This window comes from Aethalodelphis obliquidens, unplaced genomic scaffold, assembly GCF_003676395.1.
Source record: "Aethalodelphis obliquidens isolate GAN/ISIS:26980383/991018 unplaced genomic scaffold, ASM367639v1 scaffold33, whole genome shotgun sequence".
NCBI lineage: Eukaryota > Metazoa > Chordata > Mammalia > Artiodactyla > Delphinidae > Aethalodelphis > Aethalodelphis obliquidens.
In genome coordinates this window covers 14,156,464-14,181,244 of record NW_020837977.1, presented here as the reverse complement: position 1 = coordinate 14,181,244, position 24,781 = coordinate 14,156,464, and the positions used below count along the sequence as shown (strand labels likewise).

General features: G+C 37.0%; 1 protein-coding gene across 2 annotated transcripts in view; it reads left to right on the top strand.

Moving 5' to 3' along the window:
* The window catches only part of RAB2A (RAB2A, member RAS oncogene family), a 72,875-nt gene that overhangs the window by 30,296 nt on the left and 17,798 nt on the right, over window positions 1–24,781 (top strand). For both annotated transcript variants that reach the window (XM_027128035.1, XM_027128033.1), the window contains 4 exons: window positions 3,156–3,223; window positions 12,067–12,149; window positions 12,583–12,675; window positions 17,023–17,134. In XM_027128035.1, the coding sequence (XP_026983836.1) occupies window positions 3,156–3,223; window positions 12,067–12,149; window positions 12,583–12,675; window positions 17,023–17,134 (356 nt within the window). The remainder of the gene's footprint in view (window positions 1–3,155; window positions 3,224–12,066; window positions 12,150–12,582; window positions 12,676–17,022; window positions 17,135–24,781) is intronic.

Below are 24,781 nucleotides of genomic sequence, written 5' to 3'. Positions count from 1 at the left end.
GATAAATATACCAAAACTCAATTACGGCTTAAGTTAAGGAAAGGGAATATATGGAGTTTTATAAAGAACCCACAGGAGGGTGGGGACACGGACTTGGGAACGGGCAGGAATGACGCATCTTAAGAGGCCAGGAAGCAGAGACCATAAAAGCCATCCTACAGCAGATGATGGAATGGTTGCCAGTCAATTTTAGTATCTTTATCCCTCAAAGAAAATGTGGCACATATACACAATGGAATATTACTCAGCCATAAAAAGAAACGAAATTGAGTTATCTGTAGTGAGGTGGATGGACCTAGAGTCTGTTTTACAGAGTGAAGTAAGTCAGAAAGAGAAAGACAAATACTGTATGCTAACACATATATATGGAATCTAAGGAGAAAAAAAAAAAGTCATGAAGAACCTAGGGGTAAGACGGGAATAAAGACACAGACCTACTAGAGAATGGACTTGAGGATATGGGGAGGGGGAAGGGTAAGCTGTGACAGAGTGAGAGAGTGGCATGGACATATATACACTACCAAATATAAGGTAGATAACTAGTGGGAAGCAGCCGCATAGCACAGGGAGATCAGCTCGGTGCTTTGTGACCACCTAGAGGGGTGGGATAGGGAGGGTGAGAGGGAGGGAGACGCAAGAGGGAAGAGATATGGGAACATATGTATATGTATAACTGATTTACTTTGTTATAAAGCAGAAACTAACACACCATTGTAAAGCAATTATACTCCAATAAAGATGTTAAAAAAGAAAAATTTTAGTATCTTTATCCCTCTGCCCAGGATGTCATTTCCAGAGAAGGAGCATCTGCTTGCCCTTACCTGCCCACCCTTGGTGTCAGTCAAGGGTCTGTTTCTAATTTGCAGTTGTTTTTCATCAAATTTGACATTATGCACTGGATTTAAGAAATCTTGAATCCCATTGAGCCATGCAGATGTTTTTGGATTGTGGTTAAAAACCCATCCATGACAGTGGAAGGAAATATAGGATTTCTCTCTGTGGTTATAAACAGTAGATTCATGAGGGTTTCCCTGGTGGCACAGTGGTTGAGAGTCCGCCTGCCGATGCAGGGGACACGGGTTCATGCCCCGGTCCGGGAAGATCCCACATGCCGCGGAGCGGCTAGGCCCGTGAGCCATGGCCGCTGAGCCTGCGCGTCTGTAGCCTGTGCTCCGCAACGGGAGAGGCCCCAACGGTGAGGCCCGTGTACCGAAAAACAACAACAACAACAAAAAAAAAACAATAGATTCTCCATTTTGTCAACTATCTTGCTGATGTGTAGAATTTTCTACTTTAGAACATTCCTTTTAAATACTGGATATTTCAAAGAACATTTGTCCCATACTTAGTCACTGGTTTCTTTCCTCAGCTACTCGTTTTCATGTCACTAACGGTAAGCTGGTGGATGGTTGTTTTGGGTGCCCCCCACCCTGTGGCACACAGTATGTATGAATAAATGTGGCACACAGTATGTATGAATAGATAGATAAATATGTAAACACTGTAATGGTTGTTTTTTGTTTTTGCGGTACGCGGGCCTCTCACTGTTGTGGCCTCTCCCGTTGCGGAGCACAGGCTCCAGACGCGCAGGCTCTGTGGCCATGGCTCACGGGCCCAGCCGCTCCACGGCATGTGGGATCTTCCCGGACCGGGGCACAAACCCGTGTCCCCTGCATCGGCAGGTGGACTCTCAACCACTGCACCACCAGGGAAGCCCCACTGTAATGGTTTTATATGACATAGTTTTATAGTTTTGTATTTTTCATTCTAGTACATCATGACTCCTGGGTCCCTTTCTTTGGCTTACCTGTATTTCTGAGTCTGAGAAACATACCGTTAGTTTCTTTGTATTGACTATGCCCCTAGGATGGAATAAGTAATAAAATATAGAGTGGAAACTCCATCAAGTTACATATTCTGGGAGGCTAACTTACCTTTGTACTCACTCTCCTAGTCACAGTTGGGGGAATTATAGGAGATGCTGAAATGGAATTCTGGCACTGGGCAGTATGCCCTTTCCTGGGCAACTAACTAAAAGCTGTTTTTCTGCCTGGATGACATCTGGTTTCTGGGGACCATATGTGTCTTCCCTTCACCCTGACTCTAATGTAAATACTGACAGAACACACTCCAAGCAGTAATGATGTGGTATAATGTGAGTGATAGACTTCTTGCAGAGTCGCCTTCACAGTTGTTTGCTGTTCTGAAATTACCCCCTCTTTTTCTCCTCCTCCTATTTTGATGATTAAATGAGTACTTTCAAAAGAGCTGATATATGCAGGGAGAAAAGCCAGAGTAGTAAACTGATAAGTGTAAAGTTTGTATTCCCTTTGACCTGCAATCCTATTTCCTGTAATTTGCCAAGAATCATAATCATAAGTTGAAAAATTCATTTCAGCATCAACTACTTAGTGAAAATTTGAGGACAACCAAAATTTGTAGCAATAGAGTAACCAACTTAATAAAATGCGTGTATATAGAGAGATAACACACACACACAGGAATATTATGCAGCCATCAAAAACAATAGTACAGTTTTATATATTTTTTGATTTGTAAAGATACTTTGTGGTATGGAATAATGTTGATGACACAGTGACTGAAAAGCAAATTGCAGAACAGCATTTATGTGTTCCCATTTATATAAAATTGTATACTTCTGTGTGTATTTTATTCATGGAGCAATGTCTGAAAATATGTTTAAACAATGGTCATCTCTAGTGGGTGGATTTGGAGATTTCTTTCCTAGTTGATAACCCATGCTGGGAACCAAGACGATGATGTTGAAATTCATCTGTCCGTTTTAGTGAATTTTATTACACACTAATAGTTTTTAAGAAATTTTAATATTTGTGATTAATAATTATGGTTCTTGAATCTCATTTCTAGATTTTTAAAATATTACAGAGCCTGCAAAACATGAAGACCACAGTTGGTTTCTTGACTACACTAGACTCAGATATCTTAGTGTTTTAATTATATCCTTAGCCTCTGCCTTAGCTTATACATTTTCTAAGGATAGGAGCTATATTTGTTAATCTGTATATCACTTGGCATAACATGTGCTAGAAATAGACAGCCTTTTTTAAAAAATCCTTAAATGTGAAATATATTCCCACTAGTTTGTATAACAAAACATTTTCTGTCCTATTCAGGTGTAGAGTTCGGTGCTCGAATGATAACCATTGATGGGAAACAGATAAAACTTCAGATTTGGGATACAGTAAGTATAGCAAAAATACACTGTATGACCTCAGTAAAGTTGTTTTATAAAATTACATTATACATTTGTTCTATTTTAATGTTATTTTATGCCTGTTATGGTTTGTTAGACACCAACGCCCCTGCAGCCATGGTGGAAAATGTGGTACCAGAAAAGATTCGTTTTTATTATGCAGTGTTTTCAAACAGTGGTACCCGAGGTGTCAGGTTTTGGTGAACATATTTGAGCGAATGCTCAGTCTATGGGATCTAAACAGAAATGCTCTAGAAACTATGTTTTTAAGAAAAACAAGCAGTATATCTAACATACACATAAGAAGTAAAATACATGAATGTCAATACGATAGAGTCACTTGATCTGACAGTTTATTCATTTATTTTAAAAGTATGATTTAGTTCCAACCACTTGAAGCTACCTTGCTCCAGTTCCTGATTCTGTCATTTATATTCATTGAGTGCCTATTACATATCTTGTTATGTAGTGTTTTAATGGTTCTCATCTGAACCACAGAAAATGATTTGAGTGACTTTTCTTTGTCTTCCTATATTATGCATAAAAGAGAAGTTACTTTATTATATACAATGGATGCTTCAAGGTAGAGGTTCCCAAACTTTTTTGTCTGAGAATCCCTTTATACTTTAAAAAATTAGCAAAGACCTCAAAGAGGCTTTGCTTATGTGGCTTATAGCTATCAATATTTACCATATTAGAAATTAAAACTGAGAAGCTTATTAAATAGTTAATGATTAATTCATTGTACAATAACCATAATAAACTCATTGTATGTTAGGATAAACGATGCAATTTTTATGGAAATTAACTGTTTTTCCAAAACAAAAAAACTATATTTTTTCCAGTGTGAAGAGTGCCATTCTGTTACCTTTTGAAAAATCTCTTTACTGTCTGCTTCGTGGAAGACAGCCGGATTCTCATATCTGCCCCTGTATTGAGTCTTATGTGTTGTTTTGTTGAAGTATATGAAGAAAATATAACCTCACACAAATAGGTAGTTGGGAAGTGGAGGATCTCATGGACCCTTAAGGACTCAGGGACTCCCCAGGGTCAGGGATCACAATTTGAGTACCACTACCTTAGGGCAGTTAGGACTTTATTCTTCACAGAACCCCAGTTGAGAAAAACCAAAATGTCCCCTACAAAGAGCATCTCTCTAAACTAGTAAATGAAATATAAAATATGGGGAATTTTATCATCATATACCCCGGTCTTTTTTTTTATTTCCCCTAATCATGCAGTCATAGTGTCTCACTTGTCACCTTTAATAGCCATTATTGAAGGAAGGCACCTTGAAGACTATTCAGTCTCACAGACTGGATTCTCAAGAAGACCAAGCAAGATTCTGAAGGCTGATCCTTCCCATGCATCACACAATCATCCTTGAAATGGAAAACCCCGAATCTCTGTCTTGCTCTGTCCCAGAGTTACACATTGGGCTCTGTGTTTTTATGCTTTCTTATTTCCTCTTTTTGCAGTAAAGATTTATGCTTTTACCATTTCTTAGTGTTTTCCCCTCCCAGCCAGTAGCATCTCATAACTTTCTGGATTTATATTCTTTGAGGCGACATTACTTCAAAACTGCATTTCCATGCAAGACAAAAAGTCAAATATGCACAGTCCCTTCTTTCCTGAAGATTTAAAATTAATGATCTCTAACCAAAAGGAAGTGTTTTCTACTTCTGTATTAAAAGTTTCACTTCTTTTTCAGAAGGATTGTTTTACCATAAACCAACTTGCTTCCTTAGCTAATAAACTTGTGCAGCACACATCCTGCAGTGTAGTGTGAACCAAACTACTTGCTATTCTTTAATAAATATGTTTTTCATACCTTGTACTTTGCATAAATACCTGCTTTGCTTGAAGTACTTTTTCCCCCTTTTCTGTTTAAGACTAGCTCAGGTATCAATACTTGTGGAGCCTTTCTGACCCCCATGGGATAGCTGGTTGTCCCCTTAAGATTTTATGCATATTTCTGTTATAGCTCTTACCCCGTTGTTATCAGAGTTTTTTTGTTCCCATATTTACCCTCCTCAGAATAAGCATCATGAGGGAAAGAACCATCTATGTCTTATTCAACTTTGTGCCTTGTTTGTATTCTTAGTTTATACTGGTTGATGCAATGTTTGGTAAATTTTACTGAATGAATGAGTGAAGTATCTATCTCATTCTGTCTAAGCAACTTTAGGATCATTGGAAGTGCTGAAAAGATACCATCTACTAAAGTACATGGTTTCAAAAGGAAAGATTAATATAGTAATAAAAATTGTATGATATTTTAGGCACAAACCACCTCATTGTAGTTCATTTTGTTTATTCAGTTGTTCTTCTATCCTTAAGGTATTCTGTTAAATAATCCCTCCCCTCTTTTCGAAACTTGAACAAATCATTCATTCCCCAGTTGTTTTCTAGAATAACTAGCCATGCCTTCTTTTGATAAGTACCTTTTTTCCCCTTAGTTTATGAGTTAATTGTTTTACCTGCAGTGATCTTTCAAAAGAAATCTATAATAATTACTTATGCTGGACAGTATGAAAGGGGAATAGAACAAAAACAACCCTCTTGTTCACACTTACTCTGAAGGGCAGGGGGTGGTCTTCTTTCCCCTTTGTCTAACACGAAGAGACTGGCGTCTTTGAAGACATTGTGACCCCCCCCAGAAAGAATTCCAGGGCTTCCAAATGGAGGGTGCTAGGAACCATGGCCAGATTTTAAGGACTGTTCAAAAAACTCTGTTAACTTATGAAAGTTTCTTGAGTCTCTGCCCTACAGACAGGTTTTCCTCTTATCATTGGTTTTCTTCTTTCATAGCTAACTTCCGAAACTCTTTAATGGATGTTATCTGACACACATGAAGGTTGCTCCCACACTTAGTTTATATCTGGTGAAACACAGTTTCCCATATCGTTAACGTTTTGCAGCGTGTCTATACATTTGTATAGCACGCTGTGTTTTTAGTAGCAAGGGTCATGGCTGTTCCTGGCCCAGGATATTTACAAACCCATCCCAGAGTCCTTCAGGGAATAATTAGCCAAATATTATGGTTTGTTTCATCAGCCTTAAGAAACTGAATTTTTGTTCCCAATGACTGAGTCTCAGTATCTTAGGATGTTTGTCATCTGTTGTATATCTGTTTCCATTCACAATAAAAATAAAAATAAATGTAAGGGGTTTTCCTTGCAAAATTTCCACATCCAGCATCTTTGCTTTCTTTCAAAAATAGTAAGTACAGCTGCCAACAGATACTCCTTGAAGGCCTTGCCAGAAGCAGTGATAATAGTTATCAGTGTATCCTTTAAAGCACTTTCCGCTGCCCCTGTTGTAACCTTTTTTCTTTTACGGGAAGTCAAATGTTTGATATTTCTGGTGTCTGTCAAGGTAAGTCAAAGGAGAAACATGCCTTGTACCCAATTCCATTCTCACTCTCAGACCCTCATCCAGTTTTTACCTACCTTTTTCTATTCTTGCTTGTCTTTTGCTTTTTGTTACTTTTTCAGTTGCCTTCCCAGCATATCCAAATTTTATTCTCCCCCCAAAATTTGTAGTATGGATGTTTTAAGTCCATGTGTCTGTTCAGCTTCCCTGAAAATATTCTTACATTAGACTGACAAATAATTTTTCCCATCAAATAAAAGTTAGTGAAACTATGTAGAAAATCATGTGAAACCTATATGCTGAAAGTACCTTTTCAGCAAATGACAGGCATTTTTTGGTCCTTTGTAAAATGTGTCAGTTCATATCCACCTTCTTACCCCCAAAATGAGAATTTTTGTTGTCTCAATGGAGCAGTGAGGATGGGTGACCAGAGTTCAGGCGCGCTAGAGAAAGAGCCTGGAGCCAAGCCCCGGGGAGCAGTCCTGCCTCTGCCAGTCCTTGCTCCCAGCCCCCCAGCCCCCCAGCCCCAGGAGCTGAGAGGCCTTTGAAGGTCCAGCTGTTTCACCTCCTTTGGCAGCTGTTTATCAACATTTTCTTGAACAAGCACAGGGACAGGAAACTATCTTAGACATGTCATTCTACATTAATGTCTACCTCCCACCTGTGGTCTCCAGTTTCTCTTATATGGCAGTGTTAGAAGAATCTGAAGTCAGCAATTGCATCCTGAGTCTTTTTTCAAAGTAACTTTTCTTAAATTTGTTAAAGCATTCAACATCTCTTCTTTCCTAGATAGTCACAACCTTTATTTCTCTTACCAGAATCTACTTTAATTTCTGTATGAAACTCCTTTAAAAGACCTAGAATTAAATTGTCCCAGTTGACTTTTTCTCCATCCTTGCTGTGGTCACTGAGGCAGCCTAAAAATTACTGTGATTCTTACTAATCTTGCTGTCGTCCCAACCAGAAGTCTTGCTCTTGTGTGTAGATTTGAAAATCTTTTTCCTCGATGACAGCAGTTCCTTGATCACAGGTCTAGATTTTTAAGTTGAGTCTGTTTAGTAAACTACCTGAGATTCCATGCTTGAGCACTGGACAACTTATTTGGCTACTTAGAAATCCTTTTTTTCTTTCTGGCTCTTGGCTGTATTCTGTGTAGCTGGAGTTGTTAGATAAATGACTAACAATGAAAGTAAGAGGTATTACTGTAATATTGATTCTCACAAATCTTAATTTTCTAACTTCATTGGCTGTTTGGGATCAATCAAGATAACATATTTGAGTGTCCACTATAAATATACTTCAGTGTTCTGAGTTAGGCTCTCCCTCAAGGAGAACTAAGGAGGAAAAAAGATAAGCATTTGAGCAGTGTGTTCATTTTATCTAATCAATAGTATTAGAACCAAATGATCACATGAAATTGCTTTTGGATTTGTGAGGAGAAAAGGATAAGTATAGGCTGTGGTAGGCAAGCTTCCTAGCTTTGTGAGAAGATTAGGGGGCTTGAACTGGTCCTCAAAGGGAATAGAAATTGGATAAATAGATAGAGGAGAAAGATTTTCAGGCAAAGACTTAAACAGAGGCACAAAAGCAGGAATATTCAGAATATGGGCAGAATACCAGTAAGAAAAAAAATGGCTGTATGAACAAGACTTTTATTGAATAATAATATAAAATTCTAGAGAACCAAATAGAGATCAGATTCCCAAGAGCTTAGGACTTAACATTCAGGGTAGAGATTTTTTTTAACAGTAGCTTGATGTGTGTGAAGTTGTATATTATGGAGATAACAGAAGAGGAGGAGTTAAGTTGCCAGACTGGTTACTACAAAAATTGTTTCAAAGAAAGACTTAGGCACTCGGAGAAGCCAATTTGGGGGAATCTTTATCTGGCAATTGGAGGTCAATTTTAAAGGTATTGGGGCAAAGAGTCAAGTTTATTTAATTTAACAATCCTCACATGAAAAATGGAGGGCTACAAGGCTTCTTTTTCACACGTGTTCTGTGGCTCTAATTTTAGTAGTAAGTGTCCTCAAAATGAACATGCCTGTTATCTCCCGAGGCGGACTTTTCTGTACTGCTTTTTTGCATATCTGGTATCTTGCTGATTTTTTTTTTTTACCCAGAAATCACAGAGCTGTATTGTGAGTTGGCAGCTCATGGTCTACTCTGGCTGTCCCAACCAGGTTTCTCTGGTGCTGTTCACTTAGTTCCTGTTTCATGAAATGCATTTTCCTTTATACCCTTAGCTGCTGTTAGGAGTCCCCTTTTTTTTTTTTTTTAAATCCTGGGCACAAATTTTATTTTATATTGTTTATTTTTTATAAATTTATTTATTTAGTTTTGGCTGCATTGGGTCTTTGTTGCTGCGTACGGGCTTTCTCTAGTTGTGGTGAGCGGGGGCTACCCTTCGTTGTGGTGCACGGACTTCTCATTGCAGTGGCTTCTCTTGTTGGGAGCACGGGCTCTAGGCACGTGGGCTTCAGTAGTTGTGGCACGCGGGCTCAGTAGTTGTGGCTCGTGGGCTCTAGAGCGCAGGCTCAGCAGTTGCGGCGCACGGGCTTAGTTGCTCCGTGGCACATGGGATCTTCCCGGACCAGGGTTCGAACCCGTGTCCCCTGCATTGGCAGGCGGATTCTTAACCACTGTGCCACCAGGGAAGTCCCAGGCGTCCCTTTCTTTTGATACAAAGAATTCTATATCCTGTTCAGTTCCAAGTTCTAAAATTTCTTTAAGCCAGCATCTTATAGTGAAGAGGATCAAAAACATCTATATGCCCTAAGTTGACGTTCTTTTTCATTTAAAACAATATCAGTCGATCACAGTTTGAATAGGTTTATATTAAAATGCTTCTTAAAAATAGATTACTTTGCTTTAATGTGATCAAGATAACCATTGGGCTAGCTTTCTGCAGTTAGTTGTTTAACAGTTTGTTTATAGCTGGAGAAGCTGTTATAAAACACGTTATCGGGCAAGACTTATGTTAAGGCTACCAGCACCACTGACAGAGACTAGGCCAGAGTGTGGGGTGTTGTCCCGACAAGCCAGGTCTCCAGATTTTGGAAACTGTTCTGAACACTGATCTTGGCTTATTACACAGTGATCCTAAATTTCAAGGTGCACAGTTACCTTCACAGCCCTCACTTGGAATGTTTCATTTTTTATTTGCTGGAGTTTTTGATTTTGTAATGATGGGCAAAATCCATCCAGATTCAGTGGATTCAGTATAAACTGATGCATTATATACATTATTTCCATATTGCAACATGTTTGTTCTTTGTAAAACAGTTCAGGAGGAATGGGAATGGTATATAGATATGTGCTTTTCCTAAACTTTTTCCCTTTCACTATTTCTTATCTAGACTGGAAACACTGAAGTTTTAGATCTTATAATTCTTCTATAAGATCTATAGCAGTGTACAGTTAACCCTTGAACAACATGGGTTAGGGTTGCCAACTCCCACACAGTCGAAAATCTGGGTCTAATTTATAGTTGGTCCTTCCTATCTGTGGTTCTTCCTATCCGCAGTTCTTCTGTGTCCGTGGATTCAACCAGCCTCAGGTTGTGTAGTACTGTATTGTTTGCCATGGAAAAAAACTCCACATGTAAGTGGACCCACACAGTTCAAAACGGTGTTGTTCAAGGGTCAACTGTATTCATTTTAACTCCTCCCACAAAAGGTCCCACCAAGATTGATTTAAAGAACTTTTACCATTGCTCATTGTTTAGGCTTGGGAGATACAAGAGCCTAAGCTTGATTTTCATTTTGAACTAATATTTATCTTTTTCTGTATTGTTTACCACATGATCCTTCCTTGGTATATATAATTCACACTGTTCTAGTCCTTAATTTTCCCATGCTAAGCAGTTAAAGAAGAAATTCCCATAATGCTTGAGTTTTGAACTTGGATTTGAAAGGATTTTTTGGGAAAGATGTGTCTCAATAAAAATGACTAATTAATTTCATGCTTCCAGCTAGTATCATCTAGTGTTTTAACCTCAAACTCTGTGAAACGAGTTGGCTATTTTTACAGCCCTTTTATGTGATGGCTTTCTCAGTATCTAATTTATCATAAGACATTATTCTAAGTGCCAGAAATGCTTTCGGGTTACCAAAAGAAGGTCTAATCTTTAGTTTCCACTTGGGAGAAGTTATTTTTACTGAATCTTAGTATGTCAGGACTTACTGATGTCCACTCATTTAGGTGGGATGGAGTAATGACCATTTTGTGCATTTGACTGAGACATTAGAATTCATTCTTTCACTCAGCAGGCTTTCTCTGCATGCCTGATGTGTGCCAGACCCAGTGCTAGGCACTGGGGCTGGGGGACAGGAGTGTAGTGGGATGGCAACAAGAATTACAGCATTGAGTATCAGTGTTAGCACAGGGCAGAACCTGACTGTCCATGTGCATTCTGAGGGTGGGAAGGGCTTAATATTTACACTTGGAGATCAGAACTCAGAATATGGAAACATGAGTATTTTTCAAGGACTTAGTAGATTTTGAATACAAAAATTGTGAACACTGGCTTTGTTTACTTAATTTACATACTTATTTTTTCTCAAAGGTAGAAATTAAGTGATTAAAAATGAAAAAGTGTTTTTGATAAGAACTGTCTCAATTTTAAACTCAGAGGCAAAAGGCATATCCCACACCAGCCTTTCTTAAGAAGCAGAACATTAGTGCCACTGGTAGAAGGGAAAGTAACTAATTTTGCATAATCTCTGAAGTCTGTTTTCACAAGTGGATATAAAGATGACTTTTTGTCCTGTTGCCTTTTGACAAGCATTTTATATCAAATAACAGAGAAAATTGATAAAGTGTAGAGAAAAAAATGTCATAAATTCAGAACCATTTTCTGTTTTTCATAATAAAATGATTGCTCAAAGAATTCCATCTGATGACTGTTGAAAGCTCACTGTAGTTTATGATATAACTGATAAAATCTGCATCCTTGGCCTTCCAACAACCTTTACACCAGCAGATGGTGGGCGTAAAGATGTCATTCATCATTTATTTACAATGGACTTTATTTATTCTAGTGTCAACAGCTGCCCCAGGGAGTGGGTTATTGAATTCAAATGTGAGGCTCTGGGTTATTTGCTTCCTTTCAAATTTGTCTTCAGAGCTTAGTTGCTAGGAGTCCATTCTGTGCTCTAATAATGATTCATGTATTGTGAAGCCATTCAGTAAATTGGGTTGTCAGGGATTGCCAAAAAAGGTTTAGAGGTCTTGTTTTGGGGGGTGGGGGGTTGTGGATTGCATGTGCGTCTGGTTGACTTGAGCAGTAGTAGTATAGTATTATGTGACTTTTTCCTAAGACTGGTGAAGTTAGGATTTCTTCTTTTCCTTTATGCACTCATTCCCTACCTGTCCATATTCTACATATGAATAATAAGAAAATGTAGAGGACAGTTTGTTGAAGGAAACTATCAACCTTTTCTTCTCTCCTCACAGGCAGGGCAAGAGTCCTTTCGTTCCATCACAAGGTCATATTACAGAGGTGCAGCAGGGGCTTTGCTAGTGTATGATATTACAAGGTGAGAACGTGGAAATTTTTTGGTTCAGTGGTCAGTGCAGAGAATCTTTCTAAATAAATATGATTATCAGTAATAAAAGTATAGCTTTGCCTTTATGTCCTGGCTATCTGCCTTTAAAACTTATGTATCTTGAATTAACTTTAAATTTACTACAGAAATCTGTAACTAAGTTATTCTCTTATATTAATAAGCACCCCAAGTTGATCGATTTAGTAATGATATTTATACATTGGAATTTCCTAAAGTGAGGTTACATTTAATTTCGAAACTGAAATATAGTCAGTGAGCTCTGACTCCAGATACTGTACTTAAAATCTGTTTCCTACTTGGACATGGCTAAAAATAATTATCTTTAATGGAATGTATACTGTTCATTGTACACCACTAGGGGAAATACTTTGAAAACAGTAATCAAATTATCATTTATGTTTAGAAGAGACACATTCAACCACTTGACAACCTGGTTAGAAGATGCCCGCCAGCATTCCAATTCCAACATGGTCATTATGCTTATTGGAAATAAAAGGTAAAAAGACTCTTTTAAAGCTTTTTTACATAATGATGAAGACTGGATAGCTGTTATATGGTAACTGTTTATGTGGTAACTGTTAAAGTGCCTGTCTCTTGTACATTGTGCAAAATATAAGTTATTGATTTCTTAAATTATAAAAATTTCAAGATACTAAGATGTTTCTTTTGTTTTTTTAAATGCATATAATAAGCTTTATTGGAAATTATTATTTGAAATAGTTTTTGTTGGAAGCTATACTTTAAAGAATACTCTTAAGTAGTTTTATCTGATTAGTAATTTAAAATAAAACCCACTGATATGTTTGGTGGTTAGGTCACTGTTCAGTATTATCAAAAATACTTGGCAGTGTAAATAAGGATCTGTGCAGAACTCAGAAAAATATTTTTTTCCCTTCTTCATGACTTAATGTGTATTATATGACTTAATATAATACATAGATTAATCAGGTGTATTTCTACTTAAAGGCCTGAAACACTTTTAATATTGTTTAGTAGATATCACGTTAGTACTTTTAAGCTTACCTCTAAGACTTACATATTAGTGTCGTGCTCATGTTGTTTTTTCAATCTTATTTTACTTTATATATCTAGGGATCATTATTTGCAGTGAATGTCCTTGTGCTCTACATTTAAAATGATAGTACATGGGAAAACAGTTTCTTGACCATAGTTTCTATAAACTTTCAAGAGTGTAGGAAAGTTTTCATTAGTTTAGTAGAAAATTACAGTGGTAACAATTAAAACTAGTATTTTTATATTTATTTATTTACTTATTTATGGCTGCATTGGGTCTTTGTTGCTACATGACGGCTTTCTCTAGTTGCGGCTGGCAGGGGCTACTCTTCATTGCGGTGTGCAGGCTTCTCATTGCCATGGCTTCTCTTGTTGCAGAGCACGGGCTCTAGGCATGAGGGCTTCAGTAGTTGTGGCACGAGGGCTCAGTAGTTGTGGCTTGTAGGCTCTAGAGTGCAGGCTCAGTAGTTGTGGCTCATGGGCTTAGTTGCTCTGTGGCATGTGGGATCTTCCCGGACCAGGGCTCAAACCCGTGTCCCCTGCATTGGCAGGCAGATTCTTAACCACTGCAGCACCAGGAAAGTCCTGTCAATTAATTCTTTTGACAAAGATGCCAAGGTTCAGTGGGGGAAGGGGTAATGTTTTCATCAAATGGTGCTGGAACAGTTGAATAGCCATGTGCAAAAAAATTTACCTTAACCCTTACCTCACACCATATACAAAAATTAACTGGAAATGGATTACAGACCTAAATACAAGAGCTAAAAGTATAAAAAATATTCTAGAAGAAAGCATATAAAATCTTAGGGATTCTGGTTTTGTCAAACATCACTTAAATAGGAAAGATTAACTTACCAAGTATTGGCAAGGGTCTAAAGGAACTGAAACTCTCGCATTGCTGGTGGAAATGCAAAATGATACAACGATTTTGCAAAACAATTTGGTGGTTTCTTTAGAAAATAAACGTACATTTGTCATACCACCTAGCCACTTCACTTCTAGGTATTTACCCAAGAAAAACATGCTTTACACAAAAAATTATACACAGACTCTCATAGTGGCTTTATTTGCAATAGCACCAAACTGGAAACAACCCAAAATTCAATTGACAGGTGAATGGATAAATTGTGATACAGCCGTACAATGGAATACACTCAGCAATAAAGAGGAATGAGCTATTGATATATGCAGCAAAGTAGATGAATCTCAAAATAATTATGCTGAGTGTGAAAAAAAAGCAGACAAAAAAGAAAACATACTATATGATTCCATTAATATGAAACCCCACAAAATGCAGACTATTCTCTAGTAGCAGAAAGCAGATCATTAGTTGACTAGGGTACAGGGGAAGGAAAGGATGGATTACAGTGGGGAATGAGGAAACTTTTGGGAGACTGATGGCTTCACCAGGTGTACATACGTGAAACTCATCAAATTTTATATTAAATGTGCAGTTTTTTATGTCAATTATATTGCAGTAAAACTGTAAAAAAAGTAATATAACAAATAAATATTATACTGCATAGATTAGATTTTTTTAAGTGTTATTTTAATTGAGGTTTGCTGTTAAGAGAACATACAGTTGTCCTTCCACATCCATGGGGGATTGGATTCCCCACAGATACCAAAATCCTTTTAAGCATAAGGCTATTGGAGGGAAGCTTTAGTCTTTGTAATATGGGAGTATTCATACTACCATTCAATGATAATGTGTGAAATAGTAAGAGAATATTTGAAGAATAAAGAGAATTTTCATAGTTTTGTCTTGCCGGTGTTTTCCTTGTGTCTGAAACAAGGTGGCCGGCAGCTTACTGGTGGCTTAAATTTGGTTGCTGCCCATAGTTCAGTTGTGAAAAGAAAGAGCAAAGTATAGTATGTACAGAAGATGTTTCTGATGATTGTAGATGGGTAGCTCTTATCCTTAGGATACAGTAGGTGTGGAAAGACATTTTAGGGAAGAAACTAGGAGAAGGGAAGAAAGAATGTATGGCATGCAAAGAGTGAATGGAAACGAGCAGAGATAAATGAGGGGATTATTATTAGATGAGGTGAATTGGGGTAGACATGGAAACAGGGAATAAACAATTTTTGAGTTAGGTGAACTAAGCAGTAGGGAGCCAGTGGAGGGGTTTGAGAAAGACAGTGACCTAGTCAGAATGACAGATATGATATGGATTTTTCTTAACTGTGGCATTTGATATTGGTTATACAGGAAATAGGTTGCAGAGTCTGCAAGGATGAAAGTTTTTAATAGTCAAGGGATTAGAATACCCTAAACAAAAAAGCATAAATTAAGAGAATGGTTTAGGAAAGAAAGATATTTAAGTAGTAAAAGCAATTTAAATGGGATTAATGGAGTGAAAAGTCAAAGACAACAATATGATTTTACACCTGGAAAACTGAGGAAACGAAGAGTGATAAAACAGAAATACAGAATACTGAAGTGCCGCTTTCTTTTTTTCAAACCATCCCTTAAATGTACACATCCTTAACCCTCTTTGTTAAGATAACATTTGCAAATGCAGGCATCATCAGCGATACTGGTAGGGGAAAACTGGGAGTAACTTTAAATATCTCCAAATAAGGGATTGTTTAAATAAAATGTGGCATATGCATAAAATGGGATAAAGGGCAGTTAAGGGAAAGTATTTTCTTGAAGATTTTGTGTACTTCAAAGCTAATTTTCCTTTAAGAATGATTGTCAGATAAGGGGACTGAATTTCAGGAGCACGTTACCATGTCACTGTTGCTAGTGTCCCCCCCACCCCCCCACCCCCGCGCCGCCATTTTTTACACCTACTAGAATATAAGCTCCACCTGGAGGCAGGGGGTTGGTACTTTGTCTGTTTTGTTGAGTGGTCTGTCCCCAGATCCAGGATAGGGCTTGGCACACAGGAAGCCCCCAGAGTATAGTTGGATAAATTATCCTCGTCCAGTCATGCTATGATATTTGCAAACTGAGTTTGCCTGCTTTTTATGTTCTCGTTTTACCACTAGTATTTCATAGCACAGTCAACTTGTAACTATTGATTTTATTTCTCAACAGAAAAGAAATCTGATACAAATCTGTCAAAATAATATGTGTCAAGGCTAGATGGAAGTACACGGATATTATATTTTTCTCCATCCTTTTCTGGGCACATAAATTTGTAATAGTAAAGTTTAAATGTGTTTACAATAAAACACACTTGAAGAGGAGACTTCTACTTTTTACCCCTACCTTAACTAATACAATTTCAGTATGATAAAAGTGAATACCATACTTTTGTCCAAAATTTCTAGCTTAGACTTTTGTTTCTCTCTCTCTTCTTCCATTAACAGTTCTATTGGGAATTAACTGGGATTAAAAATTAATTAATGTTTCTAAACTGCTTTGAATTTTATTAAGCAGTTTCCTATAGTTTCTGAAAATTGTGTGACTTATTTTTATCACATTCATAGAAACTCAGTCTGGCTAAAGGATAAGGGGACTAGTGTAATTTTGCTCTCTCAAATTATTATGTTGAGTAAGATGGTTCCCTTCTTTGGGAACCCACTGTAACTGAAAGGTAGGGTTTGGGCTAGATGTTCCCTTTGGGTTTCTCTAGTTTTAGCATTCTAGGGCTCTAACTTAGAATCTTTCTTTAGTTGGATTGTTAGTTCTTTGAAGCTAAGCAGTGTGCTCTTTTTGACTCTCATAATACACTGAATAATGAAGTTGATTATTGTGTGTCAAAAATTAATTGAAAGAATGGTCAGCACAACTTTGAATCTTATGGTACAGTTTCCACAGATGTCTCTAATTGTACTATGTTGGTTGATAACTTGGTCCTTTTTTCCCTGTGTTTAGTGATTTAGAATCTAGAAGAGAAGTAAAAAAAGAAGAAGGTGAAGCTTTTGCACGAGAACATGGACTTATCTTCATGGAAACTTCGGCTAAGACTGCTTCTAATGTAGAAGAGGTAAGTAAGAGGCCTTTTTAAAATGTTTTATCTTCTTAATAGAAACTTTTTATATACCTTAATATTCATTTGTTGATTATCCCCTGTAAGCTTTTTAGTCACAGATAGTCCTTGAAGCTTGTAAAGTAGAAAATTTCTTTCCTTTGAAATGCCTTGTAATGTTCATCTTATATCAGGCTCTTCAATTATATTCTGAGCCTTCACTTGAAGCCAAAATGCTTTCACAGATCTTTGTATATACTTTCCTTAAAATCATTTTTATGTTTCTTGAGAGGGAAAAAAAAGAACACTAACAAAATTTGGAAATGTTTCAAGACACTAAACATTTGTAGCTATTTGTATCCACTTCTGCTTAAGTAGGGAAAGTATTATATTATTGCAATGTAACATTATACAAAGCATGGGAATTCTGACATAATTAATAAATAAAATTTGTAGTATCAGTTATTTCCATTGATCAACCTGAACTATGGAAGTTTTGTGAACACACCATGTTCTTCTGTGCTTTGTGAATGTGGATATGGTATTTATTTATTATACATACAGGAATAGACAGTTAATCCTCTCTTAGGTAAATGTATTACTACACTCTATTTCATAAAAAGCAGAAATGAGAATAAGAAAATATGTAGTTTGCCCAGAGTAATGCTGGAGTTTCCACCTTCTGGGTAAGAATCTTAAGAGCAGCGGCAGAAGGGGATTCTAGAAAACAAATGATTGGAGAAGCACTTGTCCTAAGGATAGCAGAGGATGGGGTCATAGGCCACAACTAGCACTGTGCCTTCAACATAGTGAACAATGAGTAAATACTTATTAGGAATAATACTCGGAGCATGTCTGATTAACCGTTGAACCCAAAAATTGACTACGGTAGTTCAACAGCATTGGTATTTTCACTGAAGAATTCTTAGGTAAGATATTATACTCATCTATACTTGATGAGGTGCTCTGTGATTGTCCTTAATACTCTTCTTACAGGCTCCAACTAATGGTTTACCTGTGTTGCAAAGTAATTACATCTTGATAACATCCAAGAATAATGTTTTACTTCACCCAGCAAACCCAGAGAGAAATCCATTCTGTTCTCTTGTTTGACTTAAAATAGACATATAAAGCTGCCTGTTTCCATGAAGCACTCCTTTATTAGAGGTGTTGGATTTGAAACTGTAAGGGCCAACGTGTTATGGGGGTTTCAAGACATCTGAAACATATCCTTACTGATAATTAACAATGGATTTTCTTGTTGATTTTGCGAACCTTAAAGCCAGAATTGTCTGTATTTTATGAAAGAACCATACTGTGAAGTTAGATGACAAGGCAGCCACTATCGGAAAGTAATTCTAAATTTCTAGTTTTGACTCTAATGCCTTTGTGTTCATTTTTCTTATTTTTAACAAGTAACAGTAGGTGTTTATGTGTAAGTAGCAAATTACTATTGGCAGTTTGGCTGAACATTTAAATAAAATATATTTCATTAATGTTTTGGCAGCATTTATTACAAAAATTCTGTATCCTTGGTTAATAATAAAAATAATTGTTTAAATTTGATCAGGCGGGAATTTCCCATACTCATGAGAGAGCAGTACTTTACTTAATCATGTAAATTAATTTGCCTCCCAGAAGCCAAGAATATTAAGAAATAATCTTTTTTTTTTAACTTTATTTATTTACTTTTGGCTGCCTTGGGTCTTCATTGCTGCGCACGTGCTTTCTCTAGTTGCGGCGAGCAGGGGCTACCCTTTGTCGTGGTGTGTGGGCTTCTCATTGCGGTGGCTTCTCTTGTGGCAGAGCACGGGCTGTAGGCGCACGGGCTTCAGTAGTTGTGGCACGTGGGCTCAGTAGTTGTGGCTCACGGGTTCTAGAGTGCAGGCTCAGTAATTGTGGCTCGCGGGTTCTAGAGCGCAGGCTCAGTAGTTGTGGCGCACAAGCTTAGTTGCTCCGCGGCATATGGGATCTTCCCGGACCAAGGCTCGAACCCGTGTCCCCTGCATTAGCGGGCAGATTCTTAACCACTGCGCCACCAGGGAAGTCCAGACAGAAAGCTTTTAGAGAAAATATTCTACTACAGCCAAACATCACAAAGGAAATTATGGTACTACTTCCACCATCAGCTGGCTATAATGAGGTTTTTCCACGCTCCTCATTTCCCTGTAGGAGTTGTGTCAGAGGAAGCCAGCTAAAGCATAGGTTTAAATAAGATCCCAAGTCTCATAACACAGTACCCAAAATGTCCAAGTTCCAGTAGAAACTCACCATACCTAGAAGTAGGAAGACCTGAAACTGAATGAAAAAAAAAATCAATAGATGCCAACAGCAAGATGACAGAGATGTTAGAATTATCTGACAAAGATTGTTTAGGCAACCATCATAAAAATGCCTCAACATGCATGCATGTTTGAAACATGTTTGAAATAACATGCATGCATGCTTGAAACAAATGAAAAATAGTCTCAGCAAAATAACTACAAGATAAAAAGAAGAACAAGGTAGAAATTTTAGAACTGAAAAATATAACAACAAATGTAAAACTCAGTGGATGGAGTCAACAACAGAATGATGGGGACAGAGGAGAGAAATAGTGAACTGGATGGTAGAACAATAGAAACTACTCAGTTTAAACTACAGAGAGAAATAGAGTAGAAAAAAAATGAACAGTGCCTCAGGAATCTGTGGGGCTATAATAAAAGCTCTAACATTGTATTATCAGACTCCTAGAAGGAGAGAAGAAAGAAGATGGCTCTGAAAAAGTACTCAAAGGACTAATGACTGAAAACTTCCCAAATGTGGCAGAAGATATAAACCTACAGATTCAAGAATCTGAGGCAGCTCCAAACAGGATAAACCTTAAAAATCCACACCAAGACAAACTGCTGTCCATAGGCAAATCTCTGAAAGCTAAAGACAAAGAAAAAATCCTGAAAGCAGTGAAAAACAATTGTTGAAAAACAATTCCTTACTAACTGGAATGACAGCAGAATTCTGTCAGAAACCATGGAGGCCGGAAGGAAATAGCACATTTTTCAAGAGCTGAAAAAAAAACTTTCAGTCCACAATACTAGAACCAACAAAAATATCTCAGGAGTGAAGGGAAATCAAGACATTCTCAGATGAAAGAAAAGCAAGAATTTATCAGTAGCAGATCCACCATAAACGAATGGCTAAAGAAATTATCTAACAAATGAAATGATAAAAGAAAGAACCTTTTAAGAGGGAACACCAGTAACCAGAAGTATGAATAATCACAATAGACTTATTTCTTAAAACTTTTAAGTCTTGTAAATTACATTTGACAATTGAAGCAAAACTCTAATGTCTGATGTGGTTTTCAGTGTACATATAGGAAATAAAACCACACTGGAGAAAGGGACATCAAGGGATGTACGGTTTTTATACTTCACCTGACTTGGTAAAATGACAACACTAGCAGACTGTGATAAGGTTTTATTTATGTATGTATGTATGTATGTGTAATGCAATACTCAGAGCAACTACTAAAAAATATACAAAGAGACACACTAAAAAACAGTAGATAAATCAATGTAGAATGCTAAAAAGTGTTCAGTTAACCCTCAGAAAGGCAGGAAAAAGAAAAAAATTAGCAAACAAAAATAAAGTGGCATACTTAAACCCTCACATAGCAATAATTACCTGGAATATAAATGATTTAAATACACCAATCAAAAGACAGAGCTTGGCAGAGAGGATTCAAAAATATGACCCATCTATATGGTGTCTACAGGAAACTGACTTCAAATATAATGATACAGGCGGTTTGAAAATAAAATGATGGGAAAATACATATGACACAAACATTAATCAAAAGAAAGCATGAGTGGCTCTCTTAATACCAGATAAAGTTGACAGAGTGGGACATTATATGATAATAAAAGAAGAGTCCACCAGGGAGATAATAGCAATCCTAAATTTATGTGCACCAAACTACAGAGCTGCAAGATGTATGAAGCAAAAACCAGTAGAACCAATGGAATTAAACTAGAAATCAATCATCGTCTCCACCTATAATTATGGATTTGTTTCTCCTCTCAGTTCTTTTGGTTCTGATTATCAATAACAGGTAACTGGGAAATTCTTCAGAGACTTGGAAGCTAAACAGTACACTTCTACATAATGTGTGTGTCAAAGGGGAAGTCTCAAAGGAAATTTTAAAAATACATTGAACTGAATGAAAAGTAAAATACAACATCCCAGAATTTGTGGGAAACACATAATGCAGTGCAGAGAGGGAGGTTTATAGCATTAACCACGTTCGTTAGAAAAGGGAAAAGTCTCAGATCAAGAATCTTAGCTCCTACCTCAAGAACCCAAAGCAAATAGAAGGAAGAAAATAATAAAGACAAGAGCAGAAATCAGTGAAACAGGAAAACAATAGAGGAAATTTTTAAAGGCTGGTTTTTTTTAAGTAGATAATATAGCAAGACTGACAAAGAAGCAAAGAGAGAGAAGGTACAGATTACCAATATCAGGAACAAAACAGAAGTTATAACTATAGATCCTGCAGACATCAAAGGAATAATACATAAATATGGTAAATTAGATGAAATGGACAAAAAGAACACAAACTCAGCACAAACTACTACAGCTCTCCTAGTATGAAATAGAGTGTTTGAACAGCCCTATAACTATTAAGGAGATTGAATTAGTAATTTAAAAATGTTCCAAAAAGAAATATCTAGGTTCAGATGGTTTCACTGGAGGATTCTACCAAACATTTACAGAAAGAATGAACACCAATTCTACACTATCTTTTCCAGAAAATAGAACAGGTAGAACATTTCCTTATTTATTTTAAGAAGCTAATATTGCCCTGATACCAAAACCAAAGGAAAAAAAAAAGGGTACAGACTGATAACATTTATTAATATATGAAAAAAATTCTCAACAAAATATCAGCAAGTAGAATTTCAACAACATATGAAATCATATACATGTGCCTATGTAATACATACATCATGGCCAGAAGGAACTTATTCCAGGGATACAGAGCTGGTTCAGTATAATCTGCCATTTTAATAGGATAAAGAAGAAAAATCACATCATAGCAGTCAGTGCAGAAAATGCATGTGACAAAATCCAACACCAGCCGTGTTTAAAAACCCTCAAAAAAAAAAAAAAAGGAATTGAGGAGGACTTCCTCAGCTTATTAAAGAGCATCTACAAAAAAACCTACAACTAACATTATACTTAGTGGTGAAAGGCTGAATGCTTTACCCCTTAGATCAGGAACAAAGCAAGGATACCTGTTCTCATGATATAAAGGCATGAAATAAAGGCACACAGCTCAAAAAGGAAGACATAAAACTGTTTATTTTGTGGATGACATGATTGTCTCTGTAGGAATCCCAAGGAATTTGCAAAATAAATAAACTAGAGCTAATAAGTGAGTTCAGCAAGTTTACAGGATTTTTACAAGACATATATAAAAAATCTACTGTATTTCTATATACTCACAATGAACACCAAAATTTAAAGTACAGTGCCATCTATAATCACACAAAAAGAAAATGAAATACCTAGGTATAAATCTAAAAATGACAGGTATAGGACATGTATGCTGAAAACTACAAAATGCTGATGAAAGAAAGTAAAGAAGATCTAAATAAATGGAGAGACATACACTGTGTTCATTGTTTGGAATTCTCAACCTAGTAAAGATGTCACTTTTTCGTAAATTGATATACAGGTTTAACCCAACTCTTACCAAACAAAATTCCAGTAGGATTTTTTTGTAGATAATCTGACAATATTATTATAAAATACATATTGAAAGGCAAAGGAGCTAGAATAACTAAAACAACTTTGAAAAAGAATAAAGTAGGAAGAATCACTCTATTTGATTTCAAGTCTTAACGTAGCTGTAGTTGTCAAGACTGTGTGATATTGGTGAAGGGAGAGAAACATCAGTGGAACCAAATAGACAACCCACAAATATGCCCAACTGCAGAGCACAGTCTCCGGACGCGCAGGCTCAGCGGCCATGGCTCACGGGCCCAGCCGCTCCACGGCATGTGGGATCTTCCCGGACCGGGGCACGAACCTGTGTCCCCTGCATCGGCAGGCGGACTCCCAACCACTGCGCCACCAGGGAAGCCCCCAACTGCTTTTTAACAAAGGTGCAAAAACAATTCACAGGGTAAAATAGCCATTTCAACAAATGGTGCTGTAGCAATTGGACATCCATAAGCAAAAAAAAAAAGAAAGGACCTAAGTCTCACAACCTTATACAAAAACTAACTCAAAACTGATCACAGAATTAAATGTAAAATGTTCTACCTATTTATCTTTTATGGAAAAAAACAGGAGAAAATCTTTTGGTTCTAGCAGTAGGCATGCTTGTCCCTAAAAGCATGATCCATAAAAGGAAAAACTGATAAATTAGTCTTTAAAAACTTTTGTTCTATGAATAAGCCTGGTAAGAGGATGAAAAGACAACCTACAGACTGGGAGAAAGTATTTACAAACCAAATATCCGACAAAGGACCGCTAGTATCTAAAATAAAGAACTCTTGAAACTCAATAGTAAAAAAAACAGATAGTCCAATTAGAAGATGGTCAGAAGACATGACCAGACATTTCATAAAAGAGCATATATAAATGGCAGATAAGTACTTGAAAAGATATTCAGCATCACTAGCTATTAGAGAAATGCAAATTAAGACCTCTATGAGGTATCACTACACACTAAAATGAAACATAGTGACACCACCAAATGCTAGCAAGCATGTGGAGAAACTAGGTCATTCGTGCATTGCTGGTGGGAATGTTAAAGTGATGTAGCCACTTTAGAAAACAGTTCGGCAGTTTCTTTAAAAGCTGAGTGTGCATCTATCATATGACATAGCAGTTGCACCCCTGGGCATTTATCCGAGAGAATTGAAGACGTATGTTCACACAGAAACCCATACACAGATGTTCATAGCAGCTTTATTCATGATAACCAAACACTGGAAACAACCCAGATGTCCTTCAGCGGATGAATAGTTAGACAAAGTGTATAGTACATCCACATCATGGAATAGTACTCAGCATTAAAAAAGAACGAACTGTTGTGACATGCAGCAACCTGGATGAATCTCCAGGAAAGTATGCTTAATGAGTAAAGTCAGTCCCAAAAGGTTGCACATTGTGTGATTCCATTTATATGACTTGGTTGAAATGACAAAATTCGAGAAATGGAGAACAGATTAGTCATTGCCAGTGTTAAGCCAGGGTGTCAGGGTGGAAGAGGAGGTGGTATGGTTATAAAAAGACAGCGTGAGGGATCCCTGAAAACGGAAATGTTCTGTATCCCTTTTCATTATTTTGGTTGTATGCTTCCAGGATACCACCACTGAGGGGAACGAGGTGAAAGTCACACAGGATATCTCTGTATTATCTTACACCTGCACATCAGTCTAATTATCTCAGAAAGTTTGATCAAAACATAATAGTAATAACCACATACAAGCAACTTTAATTAAATTTAACCTGTTCTTTAAGATCACAATGGCCATTTAAAAAATAAAAATTAAGGATTACGAAACCTCACAACTGTAATGAAATACTAATGTGAGAATATGGAATATAATTATAAAGGCTTAAGTGATTTTTTTTTAATTCATGAAGACCCCAGGATTTCTTTTTCAAATT